The sequence below is a fragment of the Parasteatoda tepidariorum genome, chromosome 8, assembly GCF_043381705.1.
Source record: "Parasteatoda tepidariorum isolate YZ-2023 chromosome 8, CAS_Ptep_4.0, whole genome shotgun sequence".
Lineage (NCBI taxonomy): Eukaryota > Metazoa > Arthropoda > Arachnida > Araneae > Theridiidae > Parasteatoda > Parasteatoda tepidariorum.
Genome location: NC_092211.1, coordinates 34,260,888 through 34,277,024, shown reverse-complemented (window position 1 = coordinate 34,277,024; position 16,137 = coordinate 34,260,888). Strand labels below are relative to the sequence as shown.

Sequence of the window (16,137 nt, the reverse complement as noted above, 5' to 3'; positions counted from 1 at the left end):
CTTTTATCTCAGTAAAAAATAAAGTTAAAATGACATGTAACATGTGAATCGGAGGTCCCGAGAGAAATTGAGTACTGCGCGTTTTCTCTAGTTATTGGCTGGAAAAAAAGAAAAACTCCGAACATTGATTTTGTTACAAAGTCTGCGATATCAAAAGTTTTTCATTGCTGAAGATAAAGTCCCCATCTCGCTTCGACTTTTATCTTTAATACTGAACTGACAGAAAAATCTCTAGATATTTTTTTTTCATACTTTTGCAATTATATTTTTATTCCTTATTATTGCGGTTTAGAGTTGATAATACAGGAATGAAATGAAAAGTTTAGCTCTTCTGACATATGTCATTTTATGAGATTTTATTTTTCAGTCCCTTCACCAATTTATAAAGAGTTTGTCAAGGAAAAAGTATTTTTGGAAGTTACTTTATTCTAAAAAAAAACTCAAAAATTCAGATTATATATTAGATTTTGGTTTGATGCCATAGTGATTTTTATGAAAAAAGAAAAATAGTAAATTGATTTAAAATGGATAGTTTAATTATTGGATATTGCTATAGTGCAAAAATATTCCTGTTTTCTTAATATGTAAACATTTTTAAAAGTTTTTATTAAATTTGAAATTTAATATTTTAAAATTTTCGCAGTTTCAAATTTTAAGTCAAAATTTCAAATTTTTGCTTGTAATTTTAATGATTATTATAGGTAGGTAGATAGGTAGGTAGATAGGTACGTCACACTAGATCTGAACAATGGGTTATTGGCAACGATCTGGGAAGCATCCCTGAGGATCATCGGAAGACATGCAATCGCAATTTTGATCCTCTGAAGAAGGGATGGCACCCCTGCTTTGGTAGCTCAACGAACTGCGAGCGAGGTCAAGTACTTTACGGTAGAACAGTTAAACGAGGAGCGATAGCGCTCACCCTCGGTACCTTCGCAGGCTAATCAATGTGGTCATCCATCCGCTTACTGACAGCAATGCTTGATTACGGTGCTCTACTGGAAACCATGATTATTATACAAAATGAGTTACTAATTGAATCAATTGTTATAATGTTCATTTAATTCAAAAATATTTTAGATAAAAAAAATTCAGCTTTTGCCTGTTTTCTTAATGACATTTTTTCAATTTTTTTTATTGAATCATATCCTTTTCATATCCTTTTATAGCAGTTGAAGTCCTATATCATATAATTAAATGAGTAGTATTTCGATTTAACAAGACTGAAATGCATTAATAGTTGTATTAATTAATAGGTATTAAACTAAAATAAAACAAAGCGTGTTGCAATTGTTAGATACGGAACTGACGTAATGGTATTTTGTTCAGTTTAACGCTATCCACTTTAAAATTAAGTAAACCTTTCACATTGATATTTACGAAATTTTCTCCACACTTTCAAATTATCCAGAACAAAAGTTCTGGATAAAAACTTATCTATGACTAATTAACAAAGTACATTATTCATTTTTAATGGATATAAATTAAAAAGAAAGTAATGAATCGCTTGCGAAATTTCATTTTTTCTTTACATTGCATGATAGTAAAGCTTACTTAAATAATTAAACACGAACTTTTAATAATAAATATTTAGACTTATACTTATAATCATATGTTGGTATCTATGTATGTATCTCTCTCTACATATATATATATATATATATAGATANATGAAGGGTGAATATACACATAAAAACCTGATTTTTTTGCATTAAATTTTTGGAGAATATAAAATGTGGGAAATTTTTCCTAACATTTTAATTTAATTCCGTGATTACGTGAAGTTTATTTGATTTGTTTCGTTTACTTAAACTTTTTATTTTATTAATTTTAGCTTTTTTTAACTTTTAATTTTTTTATTATGTCATTGTCCATAAAATTTGGGAAAGGATAAAAAGAGTACTTTTTAAAAAACAAAGCCTTTCTTTTTTCGTCACATATATTTACAAATTTTACAACAACTATGGTACACCGCAGGGTGAACATATTGTTATAAGCGAAGTAAGTAAAATCTAAGAGATTGCATCTCTTTGGAGGATTAACGATTTGGAGGATTAACTTTGGAGGATTGCGTCTCTTTGGAGGATAAGGTCACCTTAGTGCTCCATAGTACCATAGAGATCTCAGCACCTTACTGCTCTAAAAACATTTGTTTATTAAGTAAACAATTGTTAAACACACGTTCAATAAAAATCCCTACATCCAAAATTGTTAGTTAATTTATTATTTTTCATTTATTTTTAAATCTCTATTTCTTAGCTTAATTGTATAGATCTTTGTCAAATCAACTATCCGAGAAAACAAACAGTAATATGCAATTAATATTTGTTTTTTTCTTTAAAACCAGTCTTTAAAACAATGGATGATATCTTAATATAAATTTCCAAATTTTCACACTCATGCTTCAAGCATTGTCGAAAAGTTTGTGAATGGAAAATCAATTTTCTCATACCCCGTTTATGCAAATAAAACAACTGGAATGTTTCAGTATAAGATTCTGTTTTGATTAAATTGAAACAGTCAACCTAACAATGAGGATTTTATGCATTTCAATTCACATCTGGGTAAGCATCTTCAGAGATTTCATTATAAACATTTTCAAACAATGTCTTTTGCGATGAATAAATGCAAACCTGTTTATTTTCAAGAAGAATTGCCATTAAATTCAAGTGTATTTAGGAAAGTAAATAAATCAATAGAATTTATCTTAGTCCATTATTTAATCTTAAAAACTCTTAGAAAATTTAAATTTGTATGGCATTTCATTTCCATTTAAATGTACATTTTATTACTAAACTAATTTTGCTTTTAACAAAATTGGTTTAAAAATCAGTTAAAATATTCCCGAAAACAAACCGAAAATGCAATCGTCTTTATTGAAAATTATTTTGTTCCTTTATTAAAATTCAACTTTTTTATTTTTTTTTAAAAAAAAAAAACAACTTGGGCTATTTTCCCTTTTGCTAATTTCAAGTCAAGTAAGAAAGTCTAGTTTCTTCTCGAGTCAGTTTAAACAAAATGATTAACTTAAATATTTTTAATTCTTGTTAAACATGCCGTTGTCGCTAGATTAGAGATCAAACTGATAATCACTTATCCCTGATAAACACCAAAAGCAGTAATATATATATATATATATATATATTAACATTAATTATATACGTTATTATTAATTATAACATTAATATATTAACATTAATACAAACATTAAAACAAAATTCCTCTAGTTACGCTCAATGTGCGCTTTTGTTTTCATATTTTGCAGTCTGACAATCTTGTTACGAAAATATTTTTTAAATCATTCTTGAAAAATTTCCCATTCATGTAAGTACATTTGAATTCGCTACTCGCTTTGTAGATTTTGTTTTATTCTGCTTTTTCTTTTTATTTTATTTTATTTTCTGTTTTTACGTGTTATTTTTACTTATTGTGTTCTATTTTATTTGTTGCAATTTTTGTAAAAAACCTTTTTTGAGTGCTCCTCACACTATTGTATTAATATTTTTTGCTTTGGCTATATTGATACAATATCAGAAAGCATTCTTTTTTGCGGATATAATCGTGTGGGCTGATGGAAAGATTATATCTTTTATTTTCCGGATTTTTTAAAAAAATTTTATCCTTTTTTTCTCCCATATTGTTCGTCATTTTTTAAATTTTTTTATATTTATTATGTTTCTTCCCCCCCTTTTTTTCCCCTTCATATGTTTGTAATTTTCCTTTGTTTTATCTTCATTTTGAACTTATATATATATATATATATATATAACTACAATAGAAAAAAATATTTAAAATGAAAACATTAGATTCTTTTAAAAATGACACACATTACTAGAAATAAAAATATATTACATGAATTATTTTTCCGTTCAGTTCCCCAGACACATCGCGATATCAACAGCAATCCTGGGGATTTTTCGATTCAGATTCAAAGATCAAAATGTCGGAATTCCATGTGTCGGCGGAGAAAAATGAGGAAAAACCAGACGTGTAGCAACACGAAATTCTTTCGGCTGACTACCCCAACTCTGGTGGTAATCCAGGACATTTGTCTCCAAAATGTGATAAGAAAAAAACTAGTCAACGCTAAACTCGGAACATTTTTTTTCGCCAACGCTTCCACGGAGGAGTGATACAATCTTAGTTTAACGGTGCGAGAGTCGATTGAAAAAGGTTGTTACCTTCGGCGTGAGTGATCCGTTCCTTGGTATAAAACCATCTACCAAAAATGCTTTCTTTACAGTCGACGAAGCATATATTTGGCGAAAGGAGAGAGCATTTTACGTTTTATTTCCGGTGCTAATCGAATCTGATTAGCCAGGTTTCTCTGAGTTTAAATCTTTGGCGAGCTTCTAATTACATTTTCTGTGTTTGCGTTGGAAACGATCTTGACAAAAACTAAAACTGGGATGGTTTTGGAGAATCAGACTGCAGTAATTAAGTAAAGACTTTGAAGTTGAAAGAACGATATTATCTCTCATTATAAAAAAAACATTTCTCATTTTATAAATTACTAGCTGAATACCCTTTCTTCGTACGGATGAATAAAAAAATAATTAACGAATCAATTAATCAGTATTGAGAAACACTACGAAATATTGTTAAAAACTGAAAAGCATATGCCGACACAATTAGAGTGTTTGATGAACGAACTAGGTAAATTAAATTTTTAAGCAATTTATGAATCAAAGAAAATAACAAAATGTGGTAGCTTCAGGATGGGAATGTTTAATTTAACAGAAATGCTTTTAGCTTAACTTTAATCTTAACATCACTAACCACATCAGTTTTTAGTATACTTTGCATGATTTTTATTTCAAATTAGGCTGAGGTAAATAAAATTAAGCAAAGAATTATTTGTTCCGCCTTCTAATAAATTGGTAATAAAATAGTTACAATTACGGATACAACTTTTTTCACCCGTGAAGATGTCACTTACTTGGTTTATCCACTAAGTTTTTCAATTAATATAGCTAAAATAATTTTAATTTTTTATATTTAATATTATTTGTTGTTCTTTTTTTCGGTGCCTTATGTTATTGAAGTGAGCAAAACTCAATTTTTGCATTTCATCCTAATAAAATAAAGATAAAATGTGTTTAGACTCACTTGGCGTGATGCTATTGCTTGCGGCCAACTCATAATAGACAAAAATTACGTCTATCACTTAATTTTTTCCATTACAAAAATCTTTCCGCGAGCCGTGAAACACTTATTTCGGAGGCATCTATAAACTGCTTAGCATTGGTGATGCTTTAATGAAACTGCTAAAAAACAATAATAATAAAACTGCTTAGTATTTGTGATGTTTTAATAATCACCAATTATTTCAATGTATTCTTTTATACCTATATTAGTATATTTGTTACATAATACATAACCCTTAAACGTTTGAGTTTTGTGAAAATACTTTTGTCCGTGGCAGCCAACTAAAGCCGACTAAAATTTTTAAAAAAAACTAGAATTCTTATTAAAACTTGATAAGGATTTTGGAGCATGACCATTTCTCTATCTGACCTTTAATTTACTGGTTAAATATTTATAGGTCGTGGTAGTTCAGTTCAAATAGTAAAGTTCTTTTGATTCTAATTCATTAAAATATTAATACACCATATTTGCTACCACTAAAAAAATATTTTCTGAAGCTACGAAAAACTCGTTGTAGAATTCGTAATAAAACTGGATTAATAATTATAGCAGTGGTACATATTTCAGTCAGTAGTAAACTATAATTATAATTTATGACAGCGTTAATTAGTCGAGTAAAATTTCACAGCATTATGGGTATTTAATTTTTTATTAATATTAATATAGTAATAAAGTCAGTAATAATATTAAAATTTTTTATGGCTCCCCAAAATTAATAAGTTTCTTTTCTCCATTATTTTTTTCTTTGTAGTACACATGTTTTTTTATTTAAATCAATTAACGTGTTACCAACATTAATTAAGCGTCATTGTCGTCAATGATAGTATGACGATTTCCTACGATTCTTCTAGACAAACAAATATCTTTACTTCATTACGTTTGCTTTCTGGTGCATAGCTTATTTTTTTTTATTTCAATATGCATACATTACCTAAATTAACTAAGCATCATTAGCGTCAATAATAATATGGCGATATTTTACGTTTCTCCTAAATGAATTAGTTCCACATTCCCTTTAATTTAGCCTTAAAATACATAAATATTATTTTTTTCTATTCAATTGGGTACTTGTACTTCAAGAACAAGAAAACCACGAATACCCACACCTATAATGCTGGCCATAAGCATTTAATAGAAAATAATTAAGTACTTAAATATCTTCGATAAACTACTTTTTTTATCAAATAGAACTATAAGCTAGAAATTATCACATAACTGGTGTTATCTTCAAAATATCTAAAAATTTGAATCGTCTATAGTTAAATTTAAAGCAATGGCTAAAGTTTAACCTATCAGAAAATTCGTTTTTCGCTCATCCCGCCCGAACGATTCATCTCAAAATGTTCTAAAGTGTGACCTTCCTTCTGATTAAAACTATCGGTATTCCAAGTTTAATCGATTTTGGTAAAATGATTTAGGACTCTATAAAGGATGCACACACGTTGACAGGCATTCAATTTTATATATTTATATATAGATAACTTAAATAAAAACTGATTTAAATTTTTTACATACATAAACCGATTAAGTTTTTACTTTAAATAGAACAGATGATCTAAATAATTCAATTAATTTTCGCTTTATTATATCTCATAACTCGTATATTATATAGTTCAGATTTTGAATAACTCTGTGTTCTGTGTTATCACTACCCTTAATTAGTACTTACAATCGTTTCTAAAAACGAGATCAGAAAACTATGCAAATTAGAGTCAAAATTTAAAATTAAATCTAGAAGCAAAATTCTAGAGTAATCTGTTACCGTCAGTATACTGATTTAAATTAGTACCGTAATATACTTAAGTAATATACTTAAAAGTCAGTATACTGATTGTTATTTTTTATATCTTACACTGGTAAAAATTTTGCAGTATAGTTGCTACCATTTTTTTGTGTTGAGATAAATGAAAAACATTTTTATGTACTGAACTTTAGTTATCGCCCAAAGAAGATACAGAATTGACATAATAATAACTGTTTTAATGATTTTGTGCGATTATACTACTAAAAATGTGAATCGTTTTTTAAAGAATCGTTTTTAAAATGAAGCCATTAAATGGATTATAATAATTAGTGACAATGGACTTAAATTTTTTATAGTGTTGTTTCAATGTGCTTTTAAATTTTCTTTACAATTCTATTTAATATTTGCGCTTTTTGGCATTAACCCGACTCGCTGCATCCTTTAAACTTATGTGAGTAAGTTTCGGATTTAAATTTTAGATAAAATAAACGTTGAATTTACTAAAAATAGAAATGAATAAAACTAAAAATGTAATTATTTTATTTCCCAAATAATTAGTTTTATTCATGCCCTTTCAAAAATAATTAATTCTAAGATTTCTCTTACTATAGAATTTCGTTTTATTGCTTTTCTGACTTTTTAAACAATGATTAATATTAATCTCATTAATATTTGAAATAGTAGCAGCGCTTAAATTAATTTATTGATCCATAAATTAAAGTTTAATTAATTTTAAAATTTTATTTTTAGTCAGTTATTTTATTTATAGTTATATTGATTTAAAATAGTTTGGATATTAAAAAAATAATATGAAAGAAAAATGATATTTTAACTAACCTGTTCTAACTTTCTTAAATGAACCATACTAATATTATTATAAATTTTTTATCTGAACAGTTTTATAATAAACTTAAAAAAAGAGTATAAGTGTGATCTGTTTTAAATCTTGAGAAATGAGAAAATAAAATTTTAAAATGAGAAATTTTTTAAGAAATGAAACATATTTCTGTAAACGTATTTTGCTTTAGTGTAAGTCTTTTGTTTTAAACTTTCTCCTTACTTCCCTTTTATAAACTTTCCATTAGCATTTAATTTTCTATTTCAGTTTTATTCGCTATTTTATTTCATAAAAATGTTGCATTTAATATTGGATAAGTTTATTGTGATTGCTTATATGTGAAAATTAAGCGGAATTCCCTTCTTTTACATTTTTGAAATATTTATGAACCATTTCGTTTTATACAAGTATTGTCTTTAATTTATAGTTTTAATGACTATACAAGTGAAAAATCATTAATTTTAACAAAATTATCTATCGAGTCTTAGGTCAATCAGGATTTATTTAAAAAATATACTTATATATTGTATACAATTTCACTGTTAAATTTGCAATTGAAATAGAAATAAACCAAACTAAATCAAGTAAACGTTAACAAGTAATGTGCCCAAATGTGTTACTCGAAAATCAGTGAGAATTTTTACAAACTTAGCATTCATGAAAAGTAATATGTATACAAATTTTGTCATTTTCGTTTTTGTTGTGGAGTTTAAGTATTTGGAAAGTTTAAGTGTTTGGAAATATATGTTTCCGTAGAAGAATTTTGCAACGAACCGCAAAAAAAGGAACAGAAAAAAGAATGTTGAATTGGAGATAAAAAAATTAAGTTGGAATGATGCCTTTTTATATACTTAAAATAACAATAAAGTGAATTTATATATTAAAAATGTTTTCTAATGAATACTTGTTAAGTATGCAGAGTTATCAAGCGCATTTGAAAGTCGCTTCTAAAAATGAAGTTTTTATTCTAGTCATTAAATATAATTTTAAAACGTAAAGATTTACGTTTCCGATACAGGTGAAATACTTTTGAATTAAAGAGAACTTTTACAGCTAACATAACATTCTGTTTGTCAGACGAGAAGAACTTAATGACTTATTTAATGAAAAAAAGTGAAACTTTATAAATTAATAAATTTACTACACTATTGGCCATTAAAATTGTTACACCAGGAAGGCGACACACCACGAACATGGAATTTGCAGGACGGATAAAGCATGTTGTGGTATGCAAATGATCAGTTTATCAGCGCGTTCATACAAAGCAGGTGGTGGTAGTGACACCAACAATGTGTTTAAAAGAAGAGATTGGAGAGTAAGTTTCTCATACAGAAATTGAATTTGAGCGTCGATCATGGGTAAAAAAGGCTTTGTTATGCCTCGGGTGAGAAGGAGAAATGCCTACCAGCACTTGTCTGAGCTTGATCGAGGTCGAATTGCAGCCTACCGGAATTGCGGTTTATCGTACCGAAGTATTGCTGCTGGCGTTGGTCGAGATCCCATGACTGTTAGCAGAATATGGAATCGATGGGTTCATGGGTCATATGGAACGCCGTGCAGCGACCCCCATCTCTAACAGCGAAAAAGACAAACACGTTATTCACGTGACCTTTAGGGACCATACTGCTACGTCACGAACCCTGAGTCAACAAATGGGGTCATTTGCAAGACAAGTGTTTGCACGAACAGTTCGACGGCGTTTGCAGCAGCATGGACTGTCAGCACGGTGACCAAGGTTTCGGCTACCCATGACACTGCATCACAAGCAGGAGCGCCTCCAATGGTGTGATCAACGACGAACCTGGAAGCAGGAATACCATGACTTCGTGTTTTCAGACGAATACAGGTTCTATATACATGATGTATATAGAACCTGTATTCGTCTGATGGCCGCATCCGTGCTTGGCGACATTGTGGAGAGCGCCCATTGGCAGCTTGCACTCGACATCGTCATACTCGCCCATCACCTGGAGTAGTGGTATGGGGTCCCATTGGATGCACGTCTCGATCATCTGTTGTTCGCATTACCGGCACTTTGAACAGCAGCCATTACATTTCTGATGTGTTAGGGCCAGTTGCTCTGCCTTTTCTTCGAGGCCTCTGCAACGCTACGTTTCAGCAGGACAATGCAAGACCGTATGTTGCCCGCATTGTCCTGACCTTCCTTGACACAGAAAATGTTCGCTTGTCCTCCTGGCCAGCTCGTTGTCCTGATCTGTCACTAATTGAAAATGCCTGGTCGATGGTTGCCGAATGACTGGCAAGCCACCACTCGCTAGTCACGACGATCGATTAATTGTCGCATAATGTTGAAGCTACATGCATCTATTCGACTCGATGCGCAGGAGAATAACTGCTGTTACTGTTGCCAGGAAAGGCTGTCCTGAGTACTGATTCCTCTGGATAGGATAAACCTCTTGAACCTCTAAATATCCTGAAAATCTAATCTCTTATTCTTCCAACTAAAATCTATGGGCCGAATAAATATCATTCTGTTATTTGCATTCGTTCCTGGTGTAGCAATTTCAATGACTAGTTGTGTATATACTTTATAACTTAATTGACTTTGAAATAGATGAAATAAATTTTATAGATTGTTTTCAAACATAAAATGACTCTCTAAAGGAACTAAATCTACCCATTCACCAGGTGACACCTCAGGTACCTACCTTGTAAAAGAAAATAAAAGCTGACTAAATATAGAAAATTTATAAATATGGTGCCTTACTAAATTTCAAAATTATATGTAGGGTTTTATTTCGAGTTTTAAATTACCATTATGTTGATACTGATTCAGTATCATTTCTGTTGGGTCCAGTACATTGTGAGAGTACAAGTTTGAACTTTTTCGAAAAGGGCTCTCTAACAGCCAATGACAGCTACTCAAGTAAAGATTTTTTCTCAAAGACGGTATTTTAACGTTAGATTGAACTTTACTCGCAGAATGGAACTATCCGTTTAATTTAATGGACAACTCTAATGATGGTACTGGAGCTCGTTTAATTTACCCCAACAGTATGTTTCTCGTATTGGAAAGTGATATCTAATATTGCGGGTAATTTTGAGTAAGGCACTCAGATAAGCACTTTTCGAAGTTCCTGGGCTCGTAGGCGCTGAACGCTACACAGTAAAATTCCATGCGTGCTGACAGTGAAAAATATAATCTATTATATTAGCAGGTATTTTGCCCAAAAATATATTTATTAATGTAATGTATTTATTAGTTTTTAATAAATAATATTTTAAAACTGATCTCATGTTTTAAAACAATCTGTTTTACAGAGTTTAAGGAAAGGTTTACCAAAAAAGTATACTATAGGAATAGCGAAGCAATCACTTTTAGAGTGTGGGTTTTAACTAGAAAAAATGACCATTTTTGAAGTTGTCAACATTGATTTTAAAATAATGTTCTTGCCAAAACCAGGGCTCAGAGTGAAAGTTATTGTTAAATTTATGAGGCCATTATCGCCAACTAATGCATTCCAGAACTCGTTTTGCCATTGTAGTCAAGCACAATTTATTTAAAAGTTACAAATATCTTTCATATTTTTTGAACACTCTAAAAACTTTTCCTTCAGAATTGAAATTAGCGCAATAAAAGGCGTCAGCCACTCCAACAATGGTACGGAATTTGTTAAATATAGCGTTAGAGTCAACGAATCGTAGCAAATATCTTAAAAAGGGGATCCTTTTTCTTTCTTCTCTGAACTGAAAGAAACTTGAAAAGAGAACGTTATACTTCTCTCTCCCCATCCAGTTTTTCATTATTTCCGGGAAAGATATAACAATTGCCATCCTTCAAGAAACACTTTTTTGTACTTTAACCAACGCACAAAGATGAAACAGTTCTGGCTCTTGTCCAGCTATCTGGCAATAAGTGAACCTCAAAAGCAATTTTTTATTTGCTTTTCACCCAGCTGAAGTGTGAGGCAGCACAAAACGTTTGTTTTTGCGTGAAAAGGAAAAAACAAATAGTATATGTATCATAAATGGTGAAATTGGAATATTATCCCGAAGCTATTCCATTTTTCAAGAAAAGTGTTCAAAACTGTTTGTTTTCAGCCGTAAAATGTTGATTTTTATGAATGGAATAAATGACTAACATTATATATCTTAGTAAGAAAGCTCATAAAAGTTTCATAGCATAGGGTATTTCCGAAATGAAGAGATAAAGTGTATTTACCACATTCTATACTGGGTATATGAAAGACAAAAATAGTGCTTAAACATTTCTTCTTGAATAGTAAAATATTTTTATGAGTTATTCAATGTCTTAAATGTTGCTGAGATATTAAAACTTTTTATAATGCTTTTGGAAACAGTTTGTTACACTTTTAAATAAAATAGTTATTTTGTAATATCATTAAAACTAATTGCTAATATCATTAAAACTTGCTCTGATTGTTTTTTATTATTATTTCTAATTCTTTTTTTGAGAGAGAAGATATTGTTTCTAAATAGTATCACTTAAAGATATTATCATTCCAATTAAATGCGTTAGCTGTATTCTTTTTAATAACCTTCACTATTTGTTCGAATCTTTTTTGGACGATTCAAATCGAAATTGCTTTTGTAATACCTTTTTAAGATTACACAATTTAGCATTACGCCAGTCAAGAAACACTTTTTGGACTTAAATCAACGTTACCCTTTAAAAAATATTTATTTTCTAATTAAAACTACGTACATTAGCCTTCAGAAAATACGTTTTTTTCTCAACGTAAGGAAAAAAGGGGAGGAAATTTGATTTTGTACAACTATCTGGGAAAAATATAACCTCAAAAATAATTTTTATTTGCTTTATACTCAGTTGCAAAAAAAAGCAGCACAATAATATATTTATCATAAATAGATGAATTTGAATATTGTCTCGAGCCAACACTGTAAAAAATTCTGGATCGAAATATGATAAAAAGTACCGGCATTCAGGGTATCGGTATTTCTTATCAAAAAATCCAATTTTACTGAAACTTGTTGCGCAACAAAAATAATTTTTCAATAATGATTACCGTAAAATCACTGAATATTTATAGTTAAGATTACTGAAATTATTACGGTGTAATATTTTACGGTAAAATGATTCAGTTACTTCTCCCCTATTATCTTTATTTTATTTCTTAAAGGAAAAAATCAGTATCTCTTAGTTTGATTCGCATTCTGTGACTTTTGATACTCTTCCTACAGGTTCCATCACCACGAGACCTAACCATTCATTTAGTAATAATTACAAAGCTTAAAAGAAAATATTACCGAAAAAGTGTTTTTAATGCCCTGCTCTAAAGTATAACGATAAAGTTACCAAATGCTACCAACTTTTAACTCATTTGCTACTACACTTATGGTGAAAATCCTTTTTATGGTAAAGGAATATACTTTATTGTTAATTTTTCCAAAATCATTGTTAAACCGCTTCGGTAAAAAGTTACCGATTTTGTTTTCCCATAGAACCAGAAATACAGTAACCACACTTTTCTCTCTCAGTGAACAAGAAAGTAAAAACAATGGTTTTCATCGGATTTAAAAAATATTTCTTTAATAATAAATATCAATTAATTTTATGAGTTATTCAATGATTTAAATATTGCAAACGTGAAAACCATGGCCATCAATAGATGGAAAATCCCAGTGTCTGATCGGTCCTGAAGAAAGCCACAAGTTGGGACTGCTCTGGCAAGCTGTCATTGCTGATGAAATATAAAAAGCATCAGAATTTCAGATATTAATTTCAAAAATAGTGTTGCATTTGATAATAGTTTATTCTGTACTTTAAGCAAAACGCAATGATCTCTTGATTTTATTCAAATAAAAATTTTAACATATTTGCTAAAGGGAGGAAATTGATTGGTGTTAACTGAATTAATATTATATCTATTAACCTAAAGTCGCTTTTGAGTCTAATAATATCATTCCTTATATTAATTTTTCTAACACCTTTTGAAGGTTACTCAATGAAAAAATTTGGGCATTATTTCCTCATAGAATATCAAAATATTTATCTCAATCAGTTTTTTTTATAGCACAATATTGGAAGCGTTAAGTTTGTAAGTGTACAATTCCGATTAATTAGCTCAAAATGCAAACAAATGTTGCTAATATCTGTATCCAAATACCCCATTTTATTCTGTTCTCTTTTATACAGAACTTTACATATTATTACTGCAATGAGATGAAATCGATTACAACGAAGCAAATGGGTACTATATACATTAATAAAAAGTAGTTATATTATTTCTTATAGGTTACTCAAAACATTCTAACTGCGTGTCTGCAAGACAAACTATACTCCTAAATGTTATTTTTTGAGTGAATGTTAAGTTTTGAGTGAATGTTAAGTTTTGAGTGAAATGTTATTTTTTGAGTGTACGTTATTAGTTGAGTGAATGTTAATGTTTTGAGTAAATGTTATTTTTTGAGTGAATGTTAGTGAACAACTAAACACATTTCTCAAATAGTGTCATATTGATTGAAGTTAAATAATTATGAAAATCTATTTAAATATCTCTACATGAAAAAAATTTTGAATAAGTAAAATGCCTTAATTTTACTTGCAATTCTACTTTTAATTAGTTTTTCGAAACTTTTATTGAAAGGTGTTATTTTCATAATTCAATTAATATGTGTTTACAAATACTTTATCCTTTCTTATTGAAATGAAATTCTTTAATTAGAATTTTAATATGGAATGACAGAAATTTTTTGAATTAATTGAATTACTTTTATTTCAGTTTTTGGCTTTCTTTTCATATTATTCTCAGTTATTTAATTAATTAATATAATTATTTTCGTTTAAAAAAATAATATTTTCCACTGCTCTATTCAAATATAGAAAGTGAAACTTAATCTTGGTTTCGTTAATAAAGGAATGATTTCGTTAATTAATGTTTTCTGAATCATACGAGTGGATAAAATTTCAATATCATATATTTTTATGAAATGGATATTGGATATTAGAGTATAATATCTATATTTCCTCGGGTTCTGAGTTTCGAGTAAACGTACCTATTTTCGACTTTCTGATAAAATTTATATATATCTCTACTATATATATGCTTTATAAAGCATGTTTTTCGAAGAAAGAGTCAATCTAAGCAACCCAAATCCTAAGTAACGTAAGATGAAATATTTTTGATAGAACAGAAAGCTTCTAAGAAATAGTAGGACTTACGTATTTTTTTTCATAAATCGGATAAATACAATGTCTGGAATTCGACAACCAATAAAACGGAACATAATATTGAGAAAAAATTCCCAAAATACTTCAATTTATTAATCTTGATTCCTTTAGGAAGCTCACAGGGTTATATGTCACTGACAGTTAGAATCGGACGTTTCTCCATTTATCATTGGAAATCTATTTGAGATCCCTCTTTAAAGCATGATATATTTCCAATATTTTAGTAACAGCCACATTTTTATTCTCCAATATCTTTTCTCAATTATACGTAAAATAAATACAATGATGCAATGATTTGGTGTGCACTATACACTTTGGTATCAAACTATATTTTTGTTTTGTATTGTTTACTATAGTATGTGTGATTATCAAGATCACTTTAATGGAAGGTTGTATTAAGTATGATTGTTGACAACACGGCATTCAAAAGCTGAAATTTTCAATAATATGCAATTGTCTCAGCCTTTAACTTACAGCGTTTAGTTTAATAACGAGTAAAGACGTGTTATGCTCTAAAAGAAGGAGGTTGTGCCAAAACCACACCATAAAAAAATCCGGATTAATTTCTTTTATAAAGTAGCAGCTTTTTATATCTCAACTTTTTTCAGATTTTTGATTAAATTCTTCAATTCTCAAAACTAACGTTTTCCGTTTTGTTGAAAATGTTCTTGGATAAATAAATGAAATAATTAAAGAAGAACAATTAAAGATATAATTAAGGATTAGTATACTTTCTTTGAAATAAATTAGTTAGTTTTTAAAACTTTTTAAAAACTTTTACTCAGCAAAAAATTCCGGAACAAACTACGATATAAAGTACCGGCACTTTAGTTGCCTCATCCACAAAATCCATTTAACAGTTAAGTCTACCGTATGTACTGCAATTTTTACAGTAGTATTCATTTAAATCGAAGGATTTACTGTAATTACACTGTAAAAATTACAATGCATCAGATTTTTCTTTCGTAACATGTTCCGGTAAAAATTTATTTTGCAGTAAAAAGTACCAACACCCTAAGATGCGGTAATTTTTACCTTCCTTTCAAACAATAACATTTTCAAAGAGTTTTTCGTCCCGCAGTGGACTGATCGATAAGACACGGTTCCCAGCAGATCACCGAAGTCAAGCATCACTGACTGCGGTCAGTGTGCGGGTGGGTGACCACTTGGATCAGTCTGCGTAGGGACCGAGGGTGTGCGGTATTGGTCCTCGTTAAACTGTGCTACCGTAAA

The 16,137-nt window shown here is 29.5% G+C and overlaps 1 protein-coding gene across 1 annotated transcript in view; it reads left to right on the top strand.

The window, feature by feature from the left end:
* LOC107441526 (cell adhesion molecule Dscam1) overlaps positions 1 to 16,137 on the top strand; it is a 406,695-nt gene that overhangs the window by 165,477 nt on the left and 225,081 nt on the right. Inside the window, exon 8 of the mRNA XM_043043535.2 lies at positions 9,601 to 9,975. Coding sequence (XP_042899469.2) covers positions 9,601 to 9,975 — 375 coding nt within the window. The remainder of the gene's footprint in view (positions 1 to 9,600; positions 9,976 to 16,137) is intronic.